Raw genomic sequence first — 25,877 nt, 5'->3', positions numbered from 1 at the left:
ACACATGATGGGGAGCATCTTTTTATATGTTTATTTGCTATTTGTGTATCCTCTTTGGTGATGTGTCTGTTAAGGCTTTTAACCCATTTTTTAAATTGGGGTGTTTGTTTTCTTGTTGTTGAGTCTTAAGAATTCTTGGTGTCCTTTATCAGGTGTGTCTTTTGCAGGTATGTTCCCCCAGTCTGTGGCTGGCCTGGCTCCTTATTTCCTTGACATTGTCTCTTGAAGGGCAGAAATGTTTAGTCTTATCAGTTGCTGCCTTCCCACTTATCAGTTGTTTTTTCATAGATGATGTCTTTGGTTTTGTATCTAATAAGTCACACCATACCCGAGGTCAGCTAGGTTTTCCCGTCTTATCTTCTGGGAGTTTTAGTTTTATGTACATTTAGGTCTGTGATCCATTTTAGTTAACTTTTGTGAAGGGTGTAAGGTCTGTGCCTAGATTCATTTTTTTGCATGTGGATGTCCCATTGTTCCAACACCATTTGTTGAAGAGACTGTCGTTGCTCCACTGCGTTGCCTTTGCTCCTTTGTCAGAGATCCGTCGACTATATTTACATGCGTCTGTTTTCGGGCTCTCTGTTGTGTTCCATCGATCTGCTTGTCTGTCGTTTCCCCAGTCACACATTGTCTTGATGACTGTAGCTGTAAGTCTTCACATCAGGCAGTGTTAGTCCTCCAACTTTTTAGTCTTTAATATTGTGTGGACAGCTCCAGGTCTTTTGCCTCTGCGTTTTAACTTTATAATTTGTGTGTGAATACGCACAAATGTCTTGCTGTGATTTAATTACTTGTTTTTTACCTGTATCCTTTATCCTGCCTAGACCTTACCTTCTCAGCATCCCCTCACACCCTGGAATGTTACGGATATGGACTCAGGAGCGGCTCTGGGGGCTGCTGTGTAGAACTGAGGCGGCAGGTGGGGCTTGGCAATGGCAACATGAAGCTCGTGATAACCAACGAGACGCTCAAAATCTGCACCCCAACCCTTGTCCCCATCACTAGTGACTCCAGGGGGAGGGGCAAGCTGGATGGGAACTCTGAGGATGCTGCCAGATATTGCCTTCTCTCCCTTCCTGCAAGTCTTTTTTTTTTCTTTTAAATATATCTTTATTGATTTCAGAGAGAGGAACGGAGAGGGAGAGAGAGAAACATCAGTGATGAGAGAGTCATTGATCAGCTGCCTCTTGCACGTCCCCTACTGGGGATCGAGCCCACAACCCAAGCATGTGCCCTGACAGGGAATCAGATCACGATCTCCTGGATCCTAGGCCAATGCTCACTGCTTAGCCACACGGGCCACGCTCCTGCGAGTCTTTCTTAGGGTTCTGACCCCTGGCTGGAGCCCCTGGACAGAAGCAGCCGGCCCCCTGACTGCTGCCTCTCTCTCCCAGGCTGCACTTCCTGGTGTTCGACACGGAGGAGGTCCACGACGTGCTGCGCGTCTGGGACGGGCCGGTGGAGAGCGGGGTCCTGCTCAAGGAGCTCAGCGGCGCAGCCCTGCCCAAGGACCTGCACAGCACTTTCAACTCAGTCGTTCTGCAGTTCAGCACCGACTTCTTCACCAGCAAGCAGGGCTTTGCCGTTCAGTTCTCAGGTCTGTGCTGCCTTCCGCCAGCCCCCCTGCATCCGTCCTGCTGCACCAGCCTCCTCCCTCCCCCCTGGAGCCCCTCCTTCCCTCCAGCTCCCACTCCTGTAAAGATACTCACTGGGCATCTGCTCTGTGCCTGGTACAAGGTTAGCACTTGTTCAGATCCCCATGCTGCTCATACTCGGTGCAGGGAGTGGGGGAGACAGGCAGGTTAATGGACACTTACATACAAACTGATGAGCATCTGGAGAAGAAATATAAACTAGGATGCTCACCTTGGGGCGCCCAGGAAGGTGTTTCAGGAACCATAATACCCAAGCTCAGGCCTGAGGACAAGTAGCAGTTACAAGAGAAAAGACAGTGTTTCCAGCAGGGAGGAGTCAACTGTGACCTGGAGCTGGTCTTGTCACTGAGCTGGACTTGGGAGCCTGTGTGGACCCCCATTTGATGAAAAGGAGAGAAAAGTCACCCTGGGTGTAAAGAGCGCATGAACAGGTGCAGAGGCAGGATAATAGGTTCAGGGACAGAGGCTTGTCCCTGCAGCTGAAACGGGGTGCAGAGGGAGGCAGGGAGGTTGGGTCAACAGTGGTTTCCTGGGTGCTGTTATGGAAGAGCTGATCCAACGTGGCGCACGTTCCATATCTTCGTTCAGAGAAGGTCTGGAAGCCAAATTCGAGTAATCTAAATTCAATTAATTATGTACTGCCGTAGCCAATTGTGGAGGAGCGTGACAGAGAGCTGCCGAAAATGGGCAACGCTCAGACGCCAAGTCCCAATATTCAATAATTCCTGTGATTGGTCCTGCCCCTCCCTGTGACGCATCATCTCATCTCCCTGAAGTGCCTCTCCCGTCACTCATCTCCCTGCACAAGTGACTCTGCCGCGGTCGGTGCTCTCGTTTATTATACAGCAGCTGTCTTCATTACCACCTTGACTCCACTGCCTGTCTGGTGAGGGGGTTTCCATGGTGATTCCAGAGCAAGTCCGCGTGGCACCTGTGCCATGGCTTTGACCTCATGCTCTCACCCGGGTGTATCAGCCAAGGGCGGTTGGGTAGTCTCTGGCACCAGTGGGGCTATAATGGGGTTACAGACCCTCCTCCTAGCTCCTTTATGAGCCATCTCCCCCACAGAGATGAGCATTTAGCAGTGGGGGGAGGCAACGAGAGTCTCCAGCATCAAGGTCCTCTGTCCTCATTAATTTGCCCACTTAGCACTAATAATGCAGGCTTCCAGCCTAGTGAGGAACAGCTTCTTACAGGGTTCGTTGGGAATCATCTTCCTTGAAATCATGGAGAGAGTCCCTGGGGACCACTGAGTAACACTGAACTTGTTGAGATTAGGGTCCCAGCATGGGACAACAAGGAAGTCACTTTAGATAAGCATTTCCCAGCATCCGTTCCCTGGAGTTTCATGGCCTGTTAATTGGTATTGCAGGAAAGAAAAGTTTTGACGGTCAAGTAATGTTGGGAAAGTCCTTAGGTTGAGGCAGACCTAAAGAGGTTACTGTAATTTGGGACTGCTCAGAACTTCCAGCCTGCTAAGGCAGATACATTCAGGAGGTGCCAGTAGGCCACAATTCCCAGACATATCTGGCCATGGATGACTTTTTTCTAAGCCATCTCCAGGGACTAGCATTTCATGATACAGACTTTGAAAATTGCTGGAATAAGCAATAGAAGGATCTCCCAGCAGTGAGGAGGGTAGAATGCTAAGGACACAGCTCAGTGCACTCTCTGGAAAAAGGAGTATTATGAATAATTAAATGAGATGTGTATTTTCTCTGGCTCTGCCCAAACCAATGAGTGGCTTTAAAAAAACAAACAAACAAACAAAAAAAACCATACTTGTACCACAGATCCCCCCGTGGATCTGCATTATCTGACCTCTGCTGCGTCCTCAGTGTGACCACGTAGGATGGAGTCCCTGGGCGCTCTCATGAGCCGTGCCTTCCCCAGCAGCTCTGGCTGCTTTCTCATGCATCGCCCAGCTCTTGGAATTGCTTTTCCTCCTTCAAGGTTCACCGCAGTTACCACTTCTTCCTAATCCCCCCTTTCAGAATAAATTACTGTAGACGACAGCACCTTCAGCACTTTCCTTCTGTTTCCTCAGCACATTGTCAGTCGCAGACAGCCCGCTTTATGTTGGAGCTGGCCTCCTCCCTGCCATGCCACAGAAGCTCTTAGAGGCCGGGGCCGCAGCATGCAGCCAGGCTCCTCCGGGAGCGCATGCGGCAGGTGCCACTCACTGCCGTCTGAACAGGTGGCATGTGGAGACATGAACGAATATGTGGATGGTTTTCTCACACTCAAGGGTGTCCTTGGTTGGGCAAGCCACCCTGGGCTCTGCTTAGATCCGCAGAGAGGGGAGTGGGCAACGCTAGCTAGCCTGGACTCCAGGAAGGCCAGTGTTCTGGGTGTGGCCGAGGTTCCGGAAAGGTCACCTTCCCTGTTGCTGTCATTGGTTAGCAAATAACAGGACTGCTCTAGGGAAGAGAGAATGGCTTGCCCCATGTTAACTTTATAGTGTATGTTTGACAGGGGATTTACAGAAATGCCAGGGACGATTAGTGCCGGCTTGGCTTTATTAAGTAAACATGACTGTGTAACATCCAACATCCTGTCTGCACCACGTGGATCCAGCCTTTCCCTGGGGGCTGTGCCAAGCAGCTCAGATTCAGGAGCATTAAAGAGAGAAAGTGAGAACAAAAACAGGTGAGGGGGTCACTGAGGGAGCAGAGGCATAATCACTGCCATCTATTGAGCAGGCACCAGGCTAGGTTCTCCACCACACCCTCCCTCATAATGTTCCCAGGAACCTTCAGGTCCAGGAACCATTATTAATCCATGTGGCAGATGTGGACTCTGAAGCCCAGAGGAGTTTCTCCTGCAAGGTCATCTAGCTGGGATCAATATCCCTGTGTCTGATGCCCAAATCCAGGCTCTCAATCATTGCACTCTGTTGCCTCCTATATAAATAATCTTTCTGAGGGTGATCAGAACAGTGAGCTGTTTTCCCAAGGAATCATGTACATGCGTACAGTGCACTGGGAAGCTAGAGATGAAAGCTAAGTCTGTTTTTACTGTGCACCACTGTGTGCCGAGTACTGTTCTAGGCCCTGGGGATACAGGTAGAAGCAAAACAGCCGAGGTTTCTGTTCCCACAGAGATGCACAAGTGATATACAGTAAAGAAGCAAACAAATAAATTAGCAAGAGTATTACAGATTGTGCTGTAAAAAGAACAAATTGGGATAGTATGATAAAATTGATGGGGGGGGCACAAAGGATGAGCCCAGAAGAAGGTGATCACAGAGGCCTGTCTAAGGAGGTGATATTGGAGCTGAAGATGGATGACAAGATGGAGCTGGCATAGGACCTATGGCAAGATCATTGCAAGCAGAAGGACCAGATGATGCAAAGGTCCTGGGGCAAGTGGGGGAGTGGAGGAAGCCTGCTTTGTCGGAAGAAGATTTTGCAGCGATGCTGAAGCACAGTGATAGCAGATCATCGATGGTGTTAATTAAAACTGGATAAAAGCAAAGGATAGGTTTTACAATGTGATCTGAAAGGGGGAGGGCTCAAGATAGGGTACCATATACCAGTAGTCAGCAAACTTTTTCTGTAAAAACCAGATAGTATTTCAGGCTTTGTGGGCCATACGACGTAACAACTCAGCTCTGCCATTACAGCAGAAAGCGGCCATAGACAATATGTCAGCGAGCGAGCATGCCTGTGTTCCAATTAAACGTCATTTAAAAGCACAGGCGCAGAGCCAGACCTGGCTGTGGGCCTCGCGCATTGTACACTGCCGTAGGTGTTATTGGGCATGAGGTACTGGGCACTGTAACCCCAGACTCATCCACACAGTCCTAGGTGTTAGGAGTGTGTACAGCTGCCCTGGGCTGCTACCTCTTGGACTTTCCCGCTGAAGTCCTCGTAGTAGCAGAAGAGAGTGAAGGCCTATTTCAGAAGATCGGGAGGGTATAGGAAGCATAAAATCTCTTTGAGGCTTCATGGTTCTGCTTAAGAACTAATATGAATTTTATATTCTACTCCATAATAAATTCACTTGTTTTGGTGTAAAAATTGTTTTCCCCAAAAGCTTAAAGAAAACCTGACCCTCCGAGCGAGTGAGTATGATTAATCCTGTGGCCTTCAGAGCCTCTCGTCCCGGGGGCCTGCTGACCAGCCTGAGAGCGATGGCACGAGTGGGAGCGGGGGAGGCGGCGGGGGTGCTGTAGCTTCCTCAGAGTCCTTTCTCTGGACTTTCTCTTACGCCATTTCCTTTGGGGCACTTTCTCATGCCTCACTCACTCGTTTATTCATTTATTTCTTCCTTCCATCATTCATTTGGTGTTCACTTTATTTTTAATGTTTTCATTGGTTTCAGAGAGAGAGGAAGGGAGAGGGAGAGAGAGAGAAACATCAGTGAGGGGGAAACATCGATGGGCTGCCTCCTGCACGCCCCCTGCTGGGGATCAAGCCCGCATCCTGGGCTTGCGCCCTGACCTGGAATTGATTCATGACCTCCTGGCTCAAGTGCTCAGCCACTGAGCCACACCGGCCGGGCTGGTGTTCACTTTGAAAACACCTGCTTTGTATTATTACACTGGCTTAGATAGTAGACTACACACAGCTCCCAGATTTCTGAGGTTTTTTTGACTTTTTAATACATCTCAGTTACTTATGCTTGTTTTAAACTCTGCTTTGTTACAAGCATCAGGTTTTTCTTTGGCTCCAGTCTGATGAGTCTTGGGTTGTTTGTCATGCAAGAGAGAATAGGCTTTCACCCGCCTGAGAAATTCCATGCGACGTCACAGCCACTGCTCAGCACTCAGGCAGCCAGCCCCCCGACTCCTTTGCAGCCCTTGCTGATTGAATTTGGAGTTTACACTTAATTATCTTGTCACTCCCTTATACAGATCACGTTACCTGCATTAGACAAGATTGCAACACTTATCTCTGTAACAGTCTCGTGTCACTAAATCAAGCTGAACTCAGTTCTGCAGTCACAACAGGGCACTCACACTTCACTCAGTTTCTCATGCCGGGGCTGATGGGGATGGTGAAGATGCCAGGAGGATGGGTGGCGGTCACAGTGGTGATGGAGGAAGTAAAGGTAACGGGGTGAGAACGGAGATGGTGGCACTGTTGCCACAGGTGACGACACTGTTGGGAGGTGATGGATGTGATCAGTGGGGGTGATGCACTGGGAGCCTCACTGTATGGCCGACACCTAGGCAACCCCACCTCCTCTTCTGATTTCTTGTCCCAGTGTCCACAGCAACGTCCTGCAATGACCCTGGGGTCCCGCAGAACGGGAGCCGGAGTGGTGACAGTTGGGAAGCTGGCGACTCCACGGTGTTCCAGTGCGACCCCGGCTACGCCCTGCAGGGCAGCGCAGAGATCAGCTGCGTGAAGATCGAGAACAGATTCTTCTGGCAGCCCAGCCCGCCAACGTGCATCGGTACAGAGCAGCTGCTGCGTGAGCCCTGCCCTCTGCTCCCAGCACTTGGGTGCTCCAGAGCCCCCTTCCCACATAAGTGGCAGCTGCACCTGGAGTCTGACTCAGGACAGCTCAAAGTTGCAGGAACCCCAAAGTTTGCTTCACATGCACATGTGCACGTGCACACAGACACACACACACATTCTCACAGTCACCCTCTACACACCGCACATTCTTCACGCTCCAGAATGGCCCCAAAGGTTTCTAAGGCAGGCGTGTCTGTTCCTTCTCTCCTGGCCCAGGATATCTAGGTTGAAAGGGGTCAGTGGGTCCCGTTGGGTAGTAGGTCAGCAGGTTCCACAGTGACCCTTCCTTTACCCAAAGCACTGGAAGGACACCCCCAGGCTCAGGGTGTAAAGGAAGGAGCTCTGCTCTTCCTCTTCCCAAGGAACCTGTTGGTCCCCTGGGTGTTGGTTCTCTAGACCTGCCCTTGGGTCTTAAAATCTCCCCATTTGACAGATGCAGAATTGGAGGCTCTGTGACATGCCCAGGGCCACACAGCTTGTAGGGATTGGGCCGGAATAATTCTGCTCCCTGGCAACTCAGACTGGGAGGAGGAGGGAACCTGAAGGGAGAGGAGGACAGGAGAGAGAGAAATAGATAGCGACAGACATTGCCGGTGCTCGCTTCCGCTGGGCTCCTTTTCTCAGGCAAGATACTGACTGTATATCCCATGTCACCAGTGGGTGTTAGAAGGGAACCAGTAGTCACTGAGCCCTTACTGTGGGCCAGCCCCATACTGGACATTTACTTATACAACCTCGTTTAAATTTCCCTGCAGCTCTCTGTAAGGAGCACCATTCCCTCATTTTACAGTGGAGGAAACTTGAGACTTGGACACATTGGGATATCTTGCCCCAAATCACAGAGCTAGGATATGATGCAGCCAACATCGAAACGCGGAGCAGTCTGAGTGCAGAGCCTGTCATTTCCCACCGCCCACTCTGACTCCCTGGTGGAGACAGGTTCAGGGGACTTCTGGAGACATGTGCCCCCTCATTGCCCACCTGGCAGTACCCCGTACCTCTCTCCACACAGGCTCAATGCCAGCATCTTAGAACAGGGCCTTTGCTTGGTCGTGCTCTGAGGTCTGGCATTGAAGACGAGACCCTAAGTCCTGTCCCTTGGTGGTCATTAGGAATCACCTAGGTAGGTGACAGGAGCATGGTGCATGTACAGGGACAAGACAGTGAGATCTGGGGTCCAGAATCAGCTCCATTCTTAACTCCATGTGATTTTCGCAAAGTATATGGGATAGTGAGGGAGACAGGTCGACGTTTAGTTCCTGGCTCTGCCATTTACTGGTTCAGTGGCCATGGGAAGTTGCTTCGACTCTCTTGAGCCTCAGTTTCCTCATCTGGAAAATGCAGGTAAATATACTTCAGCATAGCATTGTGGGGTGAGCTCACAATTAACCTGAATCTCAGGAAATACTAATTTCTCTCCTTCCCTCCTCCCTTAGCCCTTCCTCCTTTCCTAGTTTTCTTCTTTCAAGCTTTCAGACTCACTCCCCTTCCCTGGACCAGAGTTCCAGAGGGTCCAGGGAATTCTGTCTGGTGAGGCCCTGGAGAGAATCAGACAACTTCCGAGGCCCCTTCCAAATTCAGCATCCTACATGGCAGTGATTTGTAGGCTTAACTTGTAGAAAAGCAGTTCCTAAGACAAGCCCGTCCCAGGTGGACAAGAAAGGCTGCGCCGTGTACGCTGGTGAGCAGTGAATGGGCAGTGAGCAGCAGAGAGGCTAATTCTGCTTTCATTACCCATTCTTTGGACCCTGAGGCCTGGGGAATGTTTCTCAGGCAACAAAGTGAATGTCTCTGCCTCTTCTCTCACAGTCCGGCCATGCCAGTGACAAGCCCCTAATCTCCAGCTCCCTTGGCCGTCTGCCAGGACTGGCCCGGCTGGCCTTTACATCCATCCCTGCGTCATTGGAAGGAAGCAGAGGGAGAAAACAAGCATTTGTTGAGAGTTATCCGCATGGTAGGCGCCAGGCTGGGCATTGTGGCTACATGAGCCACAATAGAATCTCCATGTGGTGAGCTTAGAGCTCAAGTTCTGGATTCTAGCTGCCTGAGTTCCAGTCCAGCTTCACTACAACACGCTGTGTGGCCTTAGACAAATTACTTCATCTCTCTGTGCCCCATTTTCCTCCCCTGTAAAGCAGGGAAATTAAAGCGCCTACCTTACGGGGCTGTTTTGAGCATTAAACAAGATAATACTGTAAAGCTCTTAGCACCCGTCCTGGTTCGTAGTAAACACGGCATACAGTGGAAACCATTACCGTCAGAAGCCATTGCCACCACCGTTCTGCTCTGTTTGCTTTATAGAAATATAAATGGAGGCTCAGAGAGGTGGGGTAACTTGCCCAAACTCACAGCTAGTAAGTGGCACAGTCAAAATTTAAACCCAGGACTGTGTAACTTCAAAATTGATGGCCTTTGTCACAGCTCTCACCCTCGGTATAGCCTGCCCACTTCTCAGCTGGCCTGGAATGATCTGCCAAATTTGGGGCTTGGCAGAAGAAAAACAGGCAGTTTCAGTAATGCCCAGATTCACCCCATCAGGCACAGGAGCCCTGGCCCAAATGGAGCCACCGTTGTGCCCCCTTGGGAAGATCCCCGGGGAGCTGAGCAGCTGATGTGACGGGTGTTCTCTCTCTGTCTGCATCACGCCGTGTTTCAGAGTGAGGCCACGCTCTGTGGACTGGACAGCATGGTTTTGCTTTGTTAAGTGCAGTTTTACTCCGATCATACAGGCCTCTAGTCTGTCCCAATCATCCAGTCATCTCTAGAGAAGGCTCAGTGGGGAGGAGGCAAGTGAGGTACAAGGCAGACCTGACTCAAGGGGCCGTCCTCACCCACAGAAGCTCTTGTACCAGGGCCTGTCCCCTGCCGGCCCGTGGGAGGGACACTCTCTTCTCCCACTGCCATCAGCAGTTCCAAGGTGGTGGAGCAGGGTGGGGAAATGACGGAGTCTGGAGCCAGACACACGTGGGTTTGAGCCTGAGTGACTCTGGACGAGTGACGTAACCTCTCTGACCTCGGCTCCTCCTTTCTAAATCAGGAAGCGTAGTCCGTAGCTCACTGAGTTGCGATGAGACATAAATGAGGTAAGGCAGCTAAAATGCTATAGCTCATGTCTGACATTTAATAGGTGCCCACTTGAGTGTTGCTGGTACTCAAGTTGGTGTTTGAGATATATTTTCCATGGAAAAGCACTACTCATGACCACTCAGGTTTTCTGTTCAGCCATGTTAGGACTTTTATGGCCTGGCTCGGAGACCTACCATTTTTAAAGAGAACCTGTGGGACTTGATCCAGCCCTTTAAGCTTCTCTCTGAGTAAAAGCTGCACCGAGAGGCAATAAATATTGCTCATCTCTGCGACAGGCGAGCGGTTGCTGTTCAGTCTTCTTGGATGCACCCTTGGCTCTGACCCCCACGTCCAGTCTTGGATTTCCTGGCCTCCTCTTGAATGTCTCTCCATGCTCCTGTGGCTCACTATTTGCCCACCTCACTGCCAATCTCCAGTAGGCACTGTGGTTTTCACACCGAGCCACAGGCATAGTCTTGGCCGTCTTTTCCTGTTAATGAGCCCATGCACGTCCCAGCCGCCGCTTGATCGGACACTCATGCTGCAGGGCAATAACCAGACAACTAGTGCAGAACCTGTTTCAGGATCTGGAAGGGCCCTGGGGCTCTCTCTGCATGAGCAGCCTGCTGGATCGCTGGCCACCTTCCCTCTCCCTCAGGCTGGGAAGGCCTGTCGTCTCAGGGGAGGGAGACCACCATGGACTAATTGGGGATTTGTAATATCTCCATACAACTGAGGCATACATGCTCTCTTGGACAAGGTCTTTTGGAAAGTCAGAGGGATCCACAGCCCCAAGCAGATGCCAAGAGCACTGGCCGTGTAGGAGGCTGGCGCGCTTGGCAGGTGAACATGGTAATGTTTGCCACTCCTGACACCGACTGCACCAGGACTCTTGGTAAATACCCACTGCGCTCACCTGGAAAGTGGATGTGAGGCAGTGGGAGGAGACCAGGTGTTTCATGGGTCTAAAAGACGCGCGATGGCTCGAGGTATTGACTGCTTACGGTATGCCAAGTGCTTTAAGACATCTCCAAAATCTTTGCAGCCACCTCATGAAGAAGGTAGTACCTCTTTTTGCAATAGAAGGACATGAGGCCCAGAGAGGTTAGGTTAGTTCTCTAAGGTCACACAGCCAGGAGCTGGCAGAGCCAGGAATTCTGTTTTTGAGTAGTTCCTCGAGGTGAAATTCACATGACAGAAAATTAGCCATTGAAAAATGAATGACTCCATGGCATTTAGTGCATTCACAATGTTGTACAGTCTCTACCTCTAGTTCCAAAACATCTCCTTCCCTTCAAGGTAAAGCCTCCGACCCATTACACTCCACCCTCCCTTTGGCTTCCAGAGCCAGGTGTCAACTCTACTGTACCTACGAGTACCCGTTAAAACGTGACCCAGTGAAGGGGACTCTTACCCTTGTCTTCTGTCCTCAGCTCCCTGTGGAGGAGACCTGACTGGACCCTCGGGAGTCATCCTGTCTCCGAATTACCCAGAGCCCTACCCACCAGGCAAGGAGTGCGACTGGAAAGTGACCGTCTCGCCAGACTACGTCATCGCGCTGGTATTTAACATGTATGTACCTTTCCCAGGGTGGGAGACGAAGGGTTCAGAGCAGCTAGGGGTTCAGACCTGGGTCCCTGGGTGAGTATTCACAGGTCTGCTGTGAGTCCTCCGGCCCAGGGGAGGTGTAGGAGTCCAGAGAAGAGGCCCGAGTATTTATGGAATGTCTCTTATGTGCCCAGAACAGTGCTCCGTGGTTTTACATACATTCTTATTTAATCCCTAGCGTCATTTATGAAGCAGCTTTTATCCTTTCTTTCGGTTTTCTTTTTCCCTCTGAAGCGCTGAGGTTCAGAGCGCAGGGCCTCGCTGCGTTCTTGTCTGCCGCCCTCCTGCGTTTCCTCCTCTGCTCTCGCCTCCCCAGCTTGCGAACGGGCTCAGGTTTTTCTCCCGTGCTCCCCCATCTCGCTCCCCCACTGTCTCCTTTATTCCTTTTAGATGCAAGCTCTTCAAAAGAGTTGTCTCTGCTTTTCTCTCCTTCCTCCCCTCGTGTTCGCTCCCAAACCACCGAAAGCTGGTCTCTGCCTCTCCACCGGTCTGCCGGCAACTCCTCTGATAAAAGACGCCGGCGAACTCCTGCTCGCTAAACAAAAGGGGACTTCCCATGTTTCATCCCCTGCACCTCTTGATCGCTCCCTCCGTGCCTACTCTGCTTCTTCCCCTTGGGTTTTATAACGTTTCCCCCTCTGGTTCTCCAGCTTCTCCTGTGAGTGCGCCGCTCCCATCCGTGCCCCTCTTCCTTGGCCAGGCCATGTCTCAGGCCGTTTCTCTTCTCCACACCCCCTTCCTGGGCAGGCTCACCCACTCCCGTGGCTTTCCTCTTAGAAACGGCAGACTCCCCTCTGCCACCCGCCCAGACTTCCTGCTGAGCTGCAGGCCCCTGTCCAGCTGTTGGATGCCTCTGTCTGGTGCTGCAGGAGCCTCAGCTGCAACACATAAGCGCATTGCTTCTCCCCAGACGAGCTCCATTCTGAGCACTGGGACTGGCACCGTCATCCACCTTCACGCTTCTTCTGTGAGTGACCAATGCACGAGTCTCTGCTGCCTTAACACTGTCTGCTCTGGTCCATCTTCCCGGCTTCTGTCCTAGTTGAAGCCCTGTTATTTCCCACTTAAGTTGCTACCAGCGTCTCCTAACTGGCTCCTCCGGCCCCACCTTGCCTTCCCGGCCAGTCTCTTCGTTAGCTAGCTGGCAGAGCAGTCTTGTCACGTGAAAATGCTACAGTAACCGCCCTATTTTCCATTTTAATGTATGGTAATGCTTCTCAGCAATCAGGAATGAACTCCTGATACATGCAGTGTGGATGAATCTCAAAAATATCACGCTGAGCCAAAGAAGACAGACACACACAAAAGTACATAACGGATGACTCCACTTCTATGAAGTTTTAGGATTGGCAAAACTAACAGATGGTGATAAAAAAATCTATGTGGTGGGGCTTCTGGGGGTGGGGGAGATTGACAGAGGGCATTTGGGGAACTTGGGACGGCAGAAATATCCTGGGTCTTGATATGCATGTGTCAACACTGGTAAAGTGGTACCCTTAAGAGATGATCATTTCATGGTGTGTAGGTTACATTTAATTTAAAAACAAAGAAACAACAAATAGATCCTTTATTTTAAAATCCTGCGTGGCTCCTTCTTCCCTATAAATTAAGGTCCAAACTTTGAGTTTCACTCTGAGTGACCTGGCCCTGCCTTCCTCTCCATGTGGTCCCCCCACCGCATTCTAACCCCACCCCTCTGCGTCCCAAGTTCCAGCCAGACTGAAGTGCTAGCCGTTCCCAAGCCTCTGCTTCTCCCTGCACAGCCACTTCCTTTCCCTTCCTTGTCCAACTGCTGAGGGTGTTTTCACCTCCCTAGGCTCAACTCCAGCTTGGTCCCCACAAAAGCTTCATTTTCTCCTCCCCGGGGAACCCCCCACACCTGTACAGACTTTAGACTTTGCTATGTCATCCTCACGCCCATCACTTCCTTCAGCCCTGTCACCAAACCTTGAAGAAGGGGTGGTGTCTGACATATCCCATGTCCTGGGCGCCTTGCACGGTGCCTGGCATATTGGGGATGCTCAGATAACATCAACCGATTGAAGGAAGGCAGGGACAGAAGAGGCAGTTAGAATGTGGTGGAGTTATAATTCGTGACCAAGAATGACCCACACCAATCCCTTCCTTGGTGACTTTTAGAAGAGCAGATGGGTGGAAGCTGAATCATGGAGCAAGAAGATGGTACAACCCAGCAATGACAGGGCGACCCTGCAGCTGACCCAGTATGAGACGGCGACATGTAGGAAGGAGGCTGTGCACATCTGGCTCTACCCCTCACCCATCTCTCTGCTGGCCCAGAGCTGTATGGCCCCCACTCTCTGCCACATGTCTCAGCTAACAGTTGGAGCTGCATGTCATTCTCAGTCCAGCCAAATGGAGTGTCTGGGTATCTGGGCCTGTGGATGGGCTCTGACTGAGTTTGCATCAGAAATCTGTCCTCTGCAAACTCATTTCCTTTATTCTGTTGTTTTCGCCTTTGCATACTTGATTAGTACCAATTGCCTTTGTTGGATATATACCTAAGAGTGGAATCATAGCATCAGAGGGCACATGATCTAGTAGATATTGCAAACGTTTTCCGAGGAGGTTGGACCCAGTCAGGTATGAGAACTCCACAGGCTTCACATTCTTGCCAGTCCCTGGTATTTTCCATCATTTTCACTCTATCCATTCCAGTGGGACACATTACGTTCAAGAACTCTAATATTCAATTTACTAAACTGAGACAGTTTTTTAAATAATTTTTCCCCACACTATGGCGAGGATAGCTAAGAAAGAGGCACAACTCTGGGTGCCAGGAGCAGGGTGGTAGGAGACCTTCAGGAAAGCTGAGAGCTGGCTCAGGGACACGGGTGAAGCCAGGGTTCTACGTGGGAACAGGCCCTTCCTGCCTGGGAGTGGCTCCTTGGAAGGCTCTTTCCCTCTTGGGAAAGAAGGCTCAGCATAGCCCAGAGGCAGGGAGGAGACCTGGGTCCTGGACCCACCCTGGCTGACCCCTGGGTGTGTAGAGCTGGTAACTCACTTTCTCCTCTGTGCACAGTTTAGTGAATAAAAACAATATTGTATTATAATCACCAGACTCAGTAAGACACTCTATCTCAATTATTCCAACCACTAAAAAGAAATGTTAATTATGTGAGGTGATAGAGGTACTAATTATCACTACAATGGCAGTCATATTGCACATAGATAAATGTATCCAGTCAACTTGCTGTACACCTAAAATTTACACAACAATATATGTCAAATTTATTTCAATTGAAAAAATATTTTTTTAAAGAGGATGTTCAGTTTCAGCTCGTTTCCTGGGTCCTGACCCTGGAATCTGCCTCCTCCGCCCCAAGCCTGTTTTTTCCATCTTCTCACTACCTGGAGGTCACTGGGGCTTCATCCCCACCACCACCACCAGGAAGCCCTTGGGTTGGGTGTCAGTGGGTGTCGGGCTTGCTCTCTGGGAGGCCTGGAACCTGTCCCCCACAGATACCAAGCTGTATGGAGAGGCTCATGTAGTTTTTGTCTCTTGCTCTATGATACGATGTATAGTAATTGCATTTTAGATGTTAAACCAACTTTGGCTGTGCCCAATACGAGCCTTTATTTGACCTTGGTGGGGTGGGGGTGGGATGTTTTTGTTCCCCAGCTTTAACTTGGAGCCTGGCTATGATTTCCTCCACATCTACGACGGACGGGACTCTCTCAGCCCTCTCATAGGAAGCTTCTATGGCTCCCAGCTCCCAAGTCGCATTGAAAGCAGCAGCAATAGCCTCTTCCTCGCCTTCCGCAGCGATGCATCCGTGAGCAATGCTGGCTTTGTCATCGACTACACAGGTAAGGGCCCTGGTGGCAGAGATTACTGAGTGCAGGGCCCATCAGACCTGCCAGAGGGAAAGCCTGGTGTAGGGAGAAGAACAATGGGCTGAATCACCAACTGGCACCCCTGCCACCTGCAGAGCACCTGCCTTCCCTGTGGCCCTCCAGGTGGCTTAGCCTTTCACACCCCTTTGCCCCAGGCCTGGGGAAAAGAGGCCAGCCCTTTTTTTTTGCACCTCATTTCTCTTTCACTCCTCTTCTCTCCTTTTTCTACGAGGATCTTTCCTGGCTCTTCAGTCCCACAACCTCAGCCCACACATATCCACTAACATCTTCTTGGCCGCCCCCCTGCATTTGCTGAGGGTTCCAATATAAGGCTCGATCTCCCTCTCTACCCTACAGCCTCCTACCATCCTGGATAACTTCAGTGCACCTATGGCCAGATCATCAAACTCCTGGGGTCACAGGGCCTGGACCTCTGTCCCAGGACACTGTCTGGCACCTCGCAGTAGACTGGACACTTTCTGATACCTACTGATCACGTTTTCTCATCCCTCCAGTTCCCCGTTCTTTTATTCTCATTACACTTTTGGATTAATTGAGACAAGCTCAATAGTGTAAGGGTCAAGGGCAGGGATCAGCAAATTTTTTCTTAAAGAACCAAATAATAAACATTGTAGGCTGTGAGCCACACCATCTCCATCACAACCACTCAGCTGTGCCAAAGCAGCCAAAGACAGAATACAAAGGAATGGCTGTGGCTGTGTGCCAGTAAGCAGCTGCTTAGGAGAACTGGCAGAGTCCCTGCCTGGTCAAGACTGTCAGCTTGACTGGGCTCAGGGCTCGTGGTTACCACTTAGCAGTCATGTGAACTCAGGCAAGTTAATTTAACCTCTTGAAAACTCCATTTCCTCATCTATAAAATGATGGTAGAATAATTCCTATCTCACAAAAATGTAAAGATCGATGAGTTCATGCATCACAGCTCTTGGTTCGGTGCCTGGCACACATCACCCACTCCATGATGTTCAAACAAGAGTAGTTATAGTCGCTCATAGTTGCACGAGTAGTTCCAGGCTCTCAAGCACTCCACTCTCCTCTACTCTCCTTTTGACCGTTTCTTCTACCCTAATTTTCCCAGACACCATTATCCAAATCCTAGCTCCATTTCTTACTTGATTTGTGAGCTTGGCAAGTTAGTATCTCTTGGAAACCATTTCTTTTATCTCTCTCTAATTATGTTTCAGAAGGTTAAAATTAAAAGATACTTACATGTTATATGTCTGAGCATAATAGCCAGTATGTACTGAACACTCTACGGATACTCTAGATAGAGATGATCGATTTTGTTACTGTTACTGTGACCCAGCCTGGTCAGCCTGTGCCCACAAATGCAGTCACATGACCAGTTAAAAATAAAAAGTTTCTGGCTCATGTCCCCCACTCGCATAATGTAGGACCTCAGCAACCTTTCGAAGTGCTCTTTAATTAAATGTTTTTGGCAACTCCTAGGAATACCTCGCATGAGCTCACGAATAGCATCAATCATAATAATAGTCATTTTAGTGTCTACCAGCTGCTGGCACTGTCCTGAGCACTTTACACCATCTATTCATCAAAGTCCTCGTAACTGTCATTTGTCTTCTGTTTGTCAGATATAGTTCTAGAAGATGCTCGGTGCACAGATTAGAGGAGGTTTTGTGGTCTTTGCTCATGGGGCCGGCCTGGTCCCCTCTTCCTGCAGACACCTGCCACTCGCTAACCCTCCTGAATGCAAACCTTTCCCCACGTGCTGATAGCCGAGCAAACACTGTCACAGGTGGTGGAATTCTAACAGAGGACACGACTTAGACAGCCTGGGACCCCATCACTCCCACCCACCACCATCCTACTGTCATATCATCATCGTCATCGCTGTCATCATCATCACCATCATTTTTCTTCTTGGTCGTCTTTCTGATCACACTCTCATCAGTACCCTCGGTTTTCCAAAGGCCTGAGGTCCGTCTATTGGGTAAACCTTTCAAAACTGTAGCCTTGTTGTGTCCACACCCAAATAGCTGAGCAAGGCCAGAAAAAGTCACACAAATGTGGCACTTGGAGCCACCTCAGATAATATCCTTTAACCCCAGCCAAGCCTTAGCAGCCACCTGAGTGACTTCTGACTTGTCCCACCTGAGTCTTCTACTTGGTTGAAGATTCTAAAATTTCACCCCCAACGTCACCACTTTCAGCCTCCTTACAAGACGACTTCATTTCACTATCCCTGGATATAGTAAGTTACTGGTGGAAAACTCTGCCACCTTCTCCCTAATCACCTTGTCCAGGGTAACCTGGAGAGATATTGCAGACTCATCTGGGCTTAGTCCAGTGAAAACCACTCTCTGAGGTCAAACCCCCACCCCAGGGCAGGCAAACAGATGTCTCCCCACACCCTGTCACCTTCCCAGGTGGGAAGCAGGAGCAGTTTGGTTGCATCTTAGGGATCATTTAGTTTCAAATTGAGAAACCCTTTCAGACCAACTTAGGCAAAAAAATAAAATAAAAATGAGAAGGGGGTAATTTATTATTTTTTAAAATGTGAAAAACAGAAACTCAAACCAACTTGATGCAAAAAAGACTATTATAAGAAATACAGCTAGCTGCCAAACTAACTTAAGCTAAAAGGGGTTCTATGTTTTAACAGTACAGATAACAAAAACTTACTCAAACTGAACACCAAAAGGGAATATATTTTTAGAATACAAGAGCCCAAGGGCAGGAAGTATAACATATTGAAATTAGGATGGGAGAGTCACAGGTTGAAGTTACCCTCTCTGTCTCCAGGACCCCTCAGTCTCCTCCCTGCTCCTTCCTGAGTATCTGCTCCATTCTCCTCTCTCTGCAGATTAATTTTATTGCTTCTCCATTTTCCGGAGATAAGAGTAGCTGCCTCACTCTTGACTTTGAATCACTTCCCAGTTCATATCCCAGTTCCAAATCTCAGAGGACCATCAGATTGATCAGGCTGAAGCCAAGTGTTCATGGAGCAGTGTGGTAGAATTAGGCTTTTCATAAGGGGCTAGGATAGATCAGGAAGTTATATTTATTTGTTCACTCAGTAAATAGCTAGGGAGAACCTACTATGTGCCAGACGCTGTTAGAACAGAGCAAAGCCCTGACTCCGGGAGTTCACATCCTACATTGACAGACATTTCTATTACAGACAAGGAGCTGGTGCTGGCAACCCACCTAATCATAAGGCAGAAATGAGAGGTTTCTCAGTGTCTCTGCTCAGTTGCTCCTGGAAGGTGGCCAGGGTGTCTTAGCCACCTCTGGACAGGCCTCCTGGGAGATGATTCTGGATGCAGTCACATCATTTGTGGATTTCTGTGAGACCATGCTTTGAGGCATTTCTCATCTGAATTTAGCCCCCTTTGCTAGAAGGAAACAAAGGAGACGAGGAGAATCCTGTCTTTTGGATGCAGTTGTTAAAAATGAGCCCCAGAGAGGTTATTGCCTTTCCCCAGGCCAGAGAAGTCAGCAGAATAGGTGGGCGGGACCTTTATTCTCATCGCCTAGCAGGTGTGGTGGCCTCTTCCTGGGCGGGGACAGGCTGGGACATCTATGCACAGGTGTAGAGCCCAGTCATTCGCTTGAGAAATGCTCGTTGATCTTCTACTTCATGCCACACCCTGGGCGGGTTTCGGAGGGCACACAATGCAGAATGGTCACCGTCCCACTCTGAGGGCGCGGAGAGGGGAGGGAGGGAGGCGGTAAAGATGAACCAGAAGTGACAAGCACAGGAGGTTAGGGAAGATCGGGCTACTCTGAGCAAGAGCGACGAGGAGCCCACTTGAGAGCGATAGCGGGTCAAGGTGAAGGCCTCGCTGAGCAGGGGACCCCGCCACAGAGACCTAAAGGTTAAGAGCCCGCTGCGCAAGAGCAGGCGTGGGGTGGTGTCCAGACCCAGGGATGAATTCAAAGCACGTGACAGAGAATCCGAAACAGCTCAGGAGACGCCAAGGTGAACCAGCCTTTACCAGAAGGGCCTAAAAAGTACCCATTTCTCCTCGAAGCCCTTGGAAGTAACACTGTGAGCGAAGGCGTTGCAGCCAGATTTCCACACCTGCTCCCACCGTCACCACCGTCACCACCCACCCCTGCCATGGGCCCGCCTTTCTAAATTTGAAAGGGAAATCTCTTCATTTCTGTCTGTTTTTAAAGTAACACCCGTTGGTAGGAAAAACTCAAATGATACAGGAGCATAGAAGATGTACTCTCAGGTTTACCATCCTCTGTTGCTACCGTCCCCTGAGTACCATTAATGATAACAGATAATGGCTGCTTGTCTCATAGCAGATATTTTATGTAAGTATAAAGTAATGTAAATTCCAGACCAGGGGTTGGCACACTTTTTCTGTAAAATGCAAGATAGTAAATATTTTAGGCTGAGCAGGCCAGATGGTCCCTGTTGCATCTACTCAACTCTGCTGCTTAAAACAGCTGCAGACGGTATGTAAACAAATGGGCGTGACTGTGCGCCAATAAAACTTTATTTACAAAAACAGGTAGGGCACTTGTGAATTGTAGCTTGCCAATCCCAGCTCTGTATGAATGGGTTCATACCATGTGTACTTATCTGTAATATGGGTGGGTTTTTGTGTGGTTTTTTGCTTTGTTTTGTTTTTTTGCCCAGCAATGTAGATCTTGGGTACCTTTCCATAGTATTCAAAGACTGCCGCTATTCTTTGTGAAGGCTGCTTGTATTTAAGTAGATGGCTCTAATTCAACCTTTTTAAACAGTTCTTTACTGGTTGAGTGTTTTGATTGTTTTCAGTGTTGTTTTGGGGGGGGGGCTGCTATTACCATGTTTTGAAACGTCCCTTAACTATTAGGACAAAAAGAAACTGGTTCCTTTAATTTTCCCTTTTTGGAGGGCCTGGGTTTTATTTATTATCATGATTTTTTAGTCATTTCGTTTTATCATTCACAGCTTAAGACCAAATTCTGGTCTTAATTCTACCTCTTAATAGCTGAATGACTTGAAAGCTTCTTTAGCCTGTCTGATCACCACACTCCCCATCTCTAACCTGGGCAGGAGTGTACCTGGTCCTGCCTGCTGCAGAGGCCACTGCGATGTACAAATGAGGTAACAGATTGGAGAGTGCTTCGAAAATTACCAAGTACTATTCCTATGTCAGAGGCTATCGTCATTACCATTATCCTGACCATTATTACTAATGGTGATAATGCTGGAAGGATGAGCTCTTGTTGCTCTGACATGTGAGTGACTATAGAAAAGAGTCTACAGTTCAGATCGTTGGTGTGGTTGTTGGTTTTTCCAAGCCCTGAGGTGTTCAGCCAATCAATCTAGCGTCCATCTAGTGAGCCTCTACTATGTGTCGGATACGGCCAGCCCTAAGGCCAGGCTCTGTGCTGGTAGTCGGGATTAAGAGAAGAATAGGTGATGGTCTCTGTCCTCTGTGAGTTCAGAACCCACTGAAAAGAAATGCCCTTACCCAGACTGCAAGATAATGCCATGCGTGCTGTAGTCAGGAGAAGAAAAGCGGAATGCTGCCAGAGAGAAGGCAAAGTTGAGACACTTGCTCATGAGAGGGTGGCACTGGAAAGTGTAGGAGGGCGGAAAGGACTCCCTGACATCGCGGGGAGTCCTGGGGCCCAGTGCCAGCGCGGTGTCGCCCATGGCGCAGCTGCCGGCACGCGGTAGAACTTCATTCCCCTTCCTCTGAAGGGAGACGGGACTGTCATCCGGGGCTAGTGCAGGGGCTCTGCCTACGTTCCTGGCGTCTTTCTGGTCTACCATGCTAGTGGATGGCCCCCACCCCCAAGGTCATCTCAGGATCCAAGATGCCACTGGAGTTGCAGCCACGATGCCTGAGTTCCAGGCGGAGGGAGGGAGGAAAGAAAGAGAGAGGGAAGGACCAAGGAGCATCCCCTCAGCTGTCACCTTCCCTTAAGCAGCCTTTCTAGAAATTCCACACTTAACCATTTAAGAAATATGTACTGAGCGCCTGGACGAGAGCAGTGAGCAAAACTGTCCTCATGAAACCTACATCCTAGTGGAGAGAGAGAAATATAAGGAAAATATATAATACATGAGGCAGTGTTGATCTCGGTGCAAAGGGAAACAGCAGAGAAGGGTGATGGGGAATGTGGGGAAAGGAATATTGAAATTTTAAATAGCGGGTCCGGAAGGTGTTGCTCTCCGAGATGATTTCCAGCCCTGGATTTCCAGCCAAATTCAGACATGGAGTTAATCCTCAGAGGTGAGAGAAGGAGCCGTGCAGGTGGGGGGACGTCTGTACGCAGAGGCCAGTGTGATTGGAGCAAAGTTAGCAGCAGAACAATAGGGGTTGAGGTCACAGAGGGGAAGGTTGGAGGCAGAATATGCAGGGCCTTCTAGCCTAGAAGGATTTTGGCCCTTACCCTCAGTGAGACAGTAGGGTGTTCTTTGACCTGAGTGTTATATCTCTTTGGACAGGTCTAGCTGCTCAGGAGGCTGGAAGGTGTAGATTTGAGCCGGTGCCTTGATACCCTGCATAAAACCTGGCTTCCTTTATTTAAGGACGAAGGTAGAGAATGGATATTAGATGCAACACTTAGTTTTACCTCTAATGAGCGATGTGAATTTGGTCCCAAGTTGCTTAATTTCTCTGAACTTCAAATAAGATTTGGCCCACTTTAAATGAATAAGATGGACAGATGAAATATAAGATGTGGTGACAGTTCTCTGTATCTCTGTGATTCACATATGAGTCACCCAGTGGCCAGTTGCATTCTTGCCAGAGCCACCAAGTTTAGGGGGAGGACAGATTTGGTGTGGGTCAAGGGGACACATCACAGGGCACCAGAGAAACCACTGAGGGTCTCTCTACTAGGCGAGAGATTATTTTCTAGGTCCTACTTGAGTGTGAATTTACTGGTATATCTGGGACTGCTTCACCCCTGATGTGGGCAAAGGCCAAGAGCAAGGCCCCCATAAGGGCTCCGGTGCAAGAGTGGCTGGACTCAGCAGGATCATCGGCCCTGAGAGCCCCATTCCATCAGTCAACAGGCTGATTGGCAGCTAAATGATACACTCTCAAGCCATGACTGCCTCTTGTATAGGTTGCTTGAAAGGCACCCAGGTGACAATGACAGCCATCAGCAAATTTCCTCCTGAGCCATTCATGTCTGAACTCTGATCCCTTTTATTCTGGCTCTTTTCTCCTTAAATCTGCTCTCTGAGTTTCTGAGTCCTCCGGCGAGGGCTGTCGGCACCTCTTTGTGAGCCTCCATCTCTAGACCTCTTAGTAGCATAGCCTCCAGGAGTCCAGTGGAACCCTGACATTCAGTTGCATTTCCCTGATGACGGGGCGCTTGCCCATCAGTGGTCCTGGAACAGGCCGGTGAGTAGAGGAAGCAACGCATGGACGTGAATGTGGCTCGGGATTTCCAGCTGACGGTGGAGGCTGTGGAGATTCAGGGCCCTGACTAGTCCTGTAATTGCTCAGGCAACATCAGGTTCACTCGGGTCCAGTGCAGAGAGACAGAGGGGGTGCCTGTTGGGCACGTCCGTGGTGTGCCTGATTGGGAAGACCTATGAGCAGAGTAGCCAAATGGGAAAATACTGCTGTTCTAATGAACTAGCCAGCACCCAGTGCCCCAATGCAAAGCCCTGGAAAACGGTGTTGGAGACATGGATTTATCCCAGAGCCTAAAGTAGGTTTTCTACTTTCTTGCGAAATCTAAGTATTGGTACCCGGGCCCTCAGAAGTGCCTGCAAGGTGTGGATATGACAGCCTGCAAAGCCAGGCCAGCCCCACCTCCCCAGCCAGCAGCACAGTTGTAGGCAAAAGGAAGAAAAGAGAAGAAAGAGTCTCCAAAAGCAGGCCCTGCCTCCCGCACAGGGACAGAGGCTGAGGAGCCGGCGTGCTGAGGGCATCAGAGATGAGCAAAGGTGGGGCTCTGCCTAAGCGCTGACCGTCACTGCGCCACCCTGTCCGCTGCTGGGATATGATCCGGAACCCCAGGCTCCTGCCCGGGAGAGCGGGCTAAGGGACGAGAAGTGCCCAGAGGTGCACCTGCAGCTCCCTCCTTCGTGGCTCAGGGCACAACGTGGGCGAGGAGGTGAAGTTTCACTCTCCAAGACGATTTGCAGCCCTCGATTCCTAGCCACCTTTAGAGAAATTTCGGATGGGCAGGGAACAGGGCCAGCAATCTGCAGGCCCCGTGTGCTCTGGCCAGTCAGGGTTTCCTTACGGGGGCCGCGCTGTGGTATCCAGCCACTGATGAGTCCTGCGTGTGTGTATGTGCTTATTTTTCCTTTTTTCAGAAAACCCACGAGAGTCCTGTTTTGATCCTGGTTCAGTCAAGAATGGCACACGCGTGGGATCTGACCTCAAGCTGGGCTCCTCCATTACCTACTACTGCCATGGGGGCTACGAAGTGGAGGGCTCCTCGACCCTGAGCTGCGTCCTGGGGCCCGATGGGAAGCCCGTGTGGAACAACCCCCGGCCAGTGTGCACAGGTGGTGGAGCCGGGGGGGGGGGGGGGCAGAGTGAGGGCCTGCCAGAGGCAGAAGGGCTGTGGGCAAGGGGGAGGCAGAGGGGGGACAGGGCCCCCAAAGCAAGGAGCTCCTTGGGTTCACTGTGAATGAGAATAACTGGTAATTCACCAGGTGCACTGGTCCCTGTCAGTATGTTATCTTTCTCAGATCACAGTGTCCCCACCCACACCCTGTCCTCAACAGGGGCCCCCAGACATGCTAGTAACTCATAGCAGGGAAAGGGGAGTTTAAAGGTGACCTGGCTTATTCCTGGTCCTGGGGAAAGTCACTGAGAGGTCCAATGTGTAAAACGAAAGCCAGCAGGGTGGGCTGACCAGGGGACCTGTGTTAACCATGGAATCCTAGCAGATGGAACATCAGAACTGCAAGAGTGTGGTGGCCACCTAAGTTGAAAAGCAAGGAGACCCCTTTGCCCAGGTGAAAGACTTGGCTCTGAAGCCCACCCCTGCAGATAGGGCACCATGGATGGGAGCAGAAGGTGGCTGGGTCTCATGGGCTGGCCTCTCTCTTCTAGTGGAGCTAATCTGGGGAAGCCGTGGCTCTCTACTCATGCAGACAGACTACCCCAGTGCAGACATCAGCCATGGGAGCAGCAGATTAGCTCTGGTTCTACTTGTAAGCAGTAGAGGTTCCTAAAATGCTCCTCAAGGCTGTGCCTCCAGGGACCAGTGCCCATGTTAATTGTTAGAGGGCCAGGATTGACATGTGCTCAGGAAGGCCCTTGATACCATCAGGGTGAGTTTTAGGCCATGTGCAGGTCAGGGATGGATGTCCTGGGGTAGGGCGGGGCAGTGTCCTCAGAAGCCTTCTCCTCCACATCAGTGGCTGTGCATCTCATGGCAGCCCCACCAGGGCCAGAATCTCAAGCTGGGAGTGAGCAGAACAGAAGATGGACAGCTGATGAGAGAGAGGCCCACAAGGTCACCTGGCCCTCTTCTGATTTCTCTTTCAGCCCCCTGTGGAGGACAGTATGTAGGTTCAGATGGAGTGGTCTTATCCCCCAACTACCCTCAGAACTACACCAGTGGACAGATCTGCCTGTATTTTGTCACCGTGCCCAAGGATTATGGTATGGGGTTTTATGTATGTTTGTTTATATGTTTTCTGACTCCTTCCAACTCCTCAAGCCCTGCGCAACTGTATCCTAGTTCCACTCCCAGTTGTATCCACTCCCACCGTGGGAATGGGCAGAACAGTCTCTCCTACAGGACAACTGAGTGTGGATGCCATGAAATAGGCTGTAGAATACATTCCTGACACACAAGGCAGGAAGGGCACCAGTCGGCTGGAACCAAGGGGATGGGGCTGGTGAGGAACTAGGCAGGACGCAGGGAGGGGGGGGGGCACTGGGCTACCCAGCCAGCCCAGGCCTGAATAGAGGTGCTGCAGATCCAGGCCGATTGGGAACCCAGGGATGGGTAGGCAAGGGACAGGAAGAAGTGAGGAGTAGGATGGAGCTGGGCTTGCAAGTCCAGGTGAGGGAGCTGGGAGCTACATCATTCTGCTGTTCCACCTGAGGCCCAGAGCCTGGCCCAGAAGCTGTAAGCAGGACGAGCAAGGAAAAAGTGAGGAGCAGGCCCGTGCCCTGAGTAGACAGAGAAACCTCCAGACTCCAAGAATCCAAGCTAAAAGGAAGCCAGGCTTATCACCTGGTTGGCAGTGATGACAATCCAGAGACCTGCCAGCCCTGGAGGACTCGGGAAGCTCCTGGGGAGAACA

The 25,877-nt window shown here is 50.3% G+C and overlaps 1 protein-coding gene across 2 annotated transcripts in view; it reads left to right on the top strand.

Annotated features, from left to right (window-relative positions):
- The window catches only part of CSMD2 (CUB and Sushi multiple domains 2), a 483,560-nt gene that overhangs the window by 381,253 nt on the left and 76,430 nt on the right, over nt 1-25,877 (top strand). For both annotated transcript variants that reach the window (XM_087820831.1, XM_087820830.1), the window contains exons 26-31: nt 1,395-1,597; nt 6,867-7,058; nt 11,623-11,761; nt 15,438-15,625; nt 23,925-24,119; nt 25,111-25,227. In XM_087820831.1, coding sequence (XP_087676957.1) covers nt 1,395-1,597; nt 6,867-7,058; nt 11,623-11,761; nt 15,438-15,625; nt 23,925-24,119; nt 25,111-25,227 — 1,034 coding nt within the window. The remainder of the gene's footprint in view (nt 1-1,394; nt 1,598-6,866; nt 7,059-11,622; nt 11,762-15,437; nt 15,626-23,924; nt 24,120-25,110; nt 25,228-25,877) is intronic.

The sequence above is a fragment of the Miniopterus natalensis genome, chromosome 9 (genome assembly GCF_054644295.1).
Source record: "Miniopterus natalensis isolate mMinNat1 chromosome 9, mMinNat1.hap1, whole genome shotgun sequence".
Lineage (NCBI taxonomy): Eukaryota > Metazoa > Chordata > Mammalia > Chiroptera > Miniopteridae > Miniopterus > Miniopterus natalensis.
This window is presented reverse-complemented; position numbering and strand designations above follow the sequence as displayed.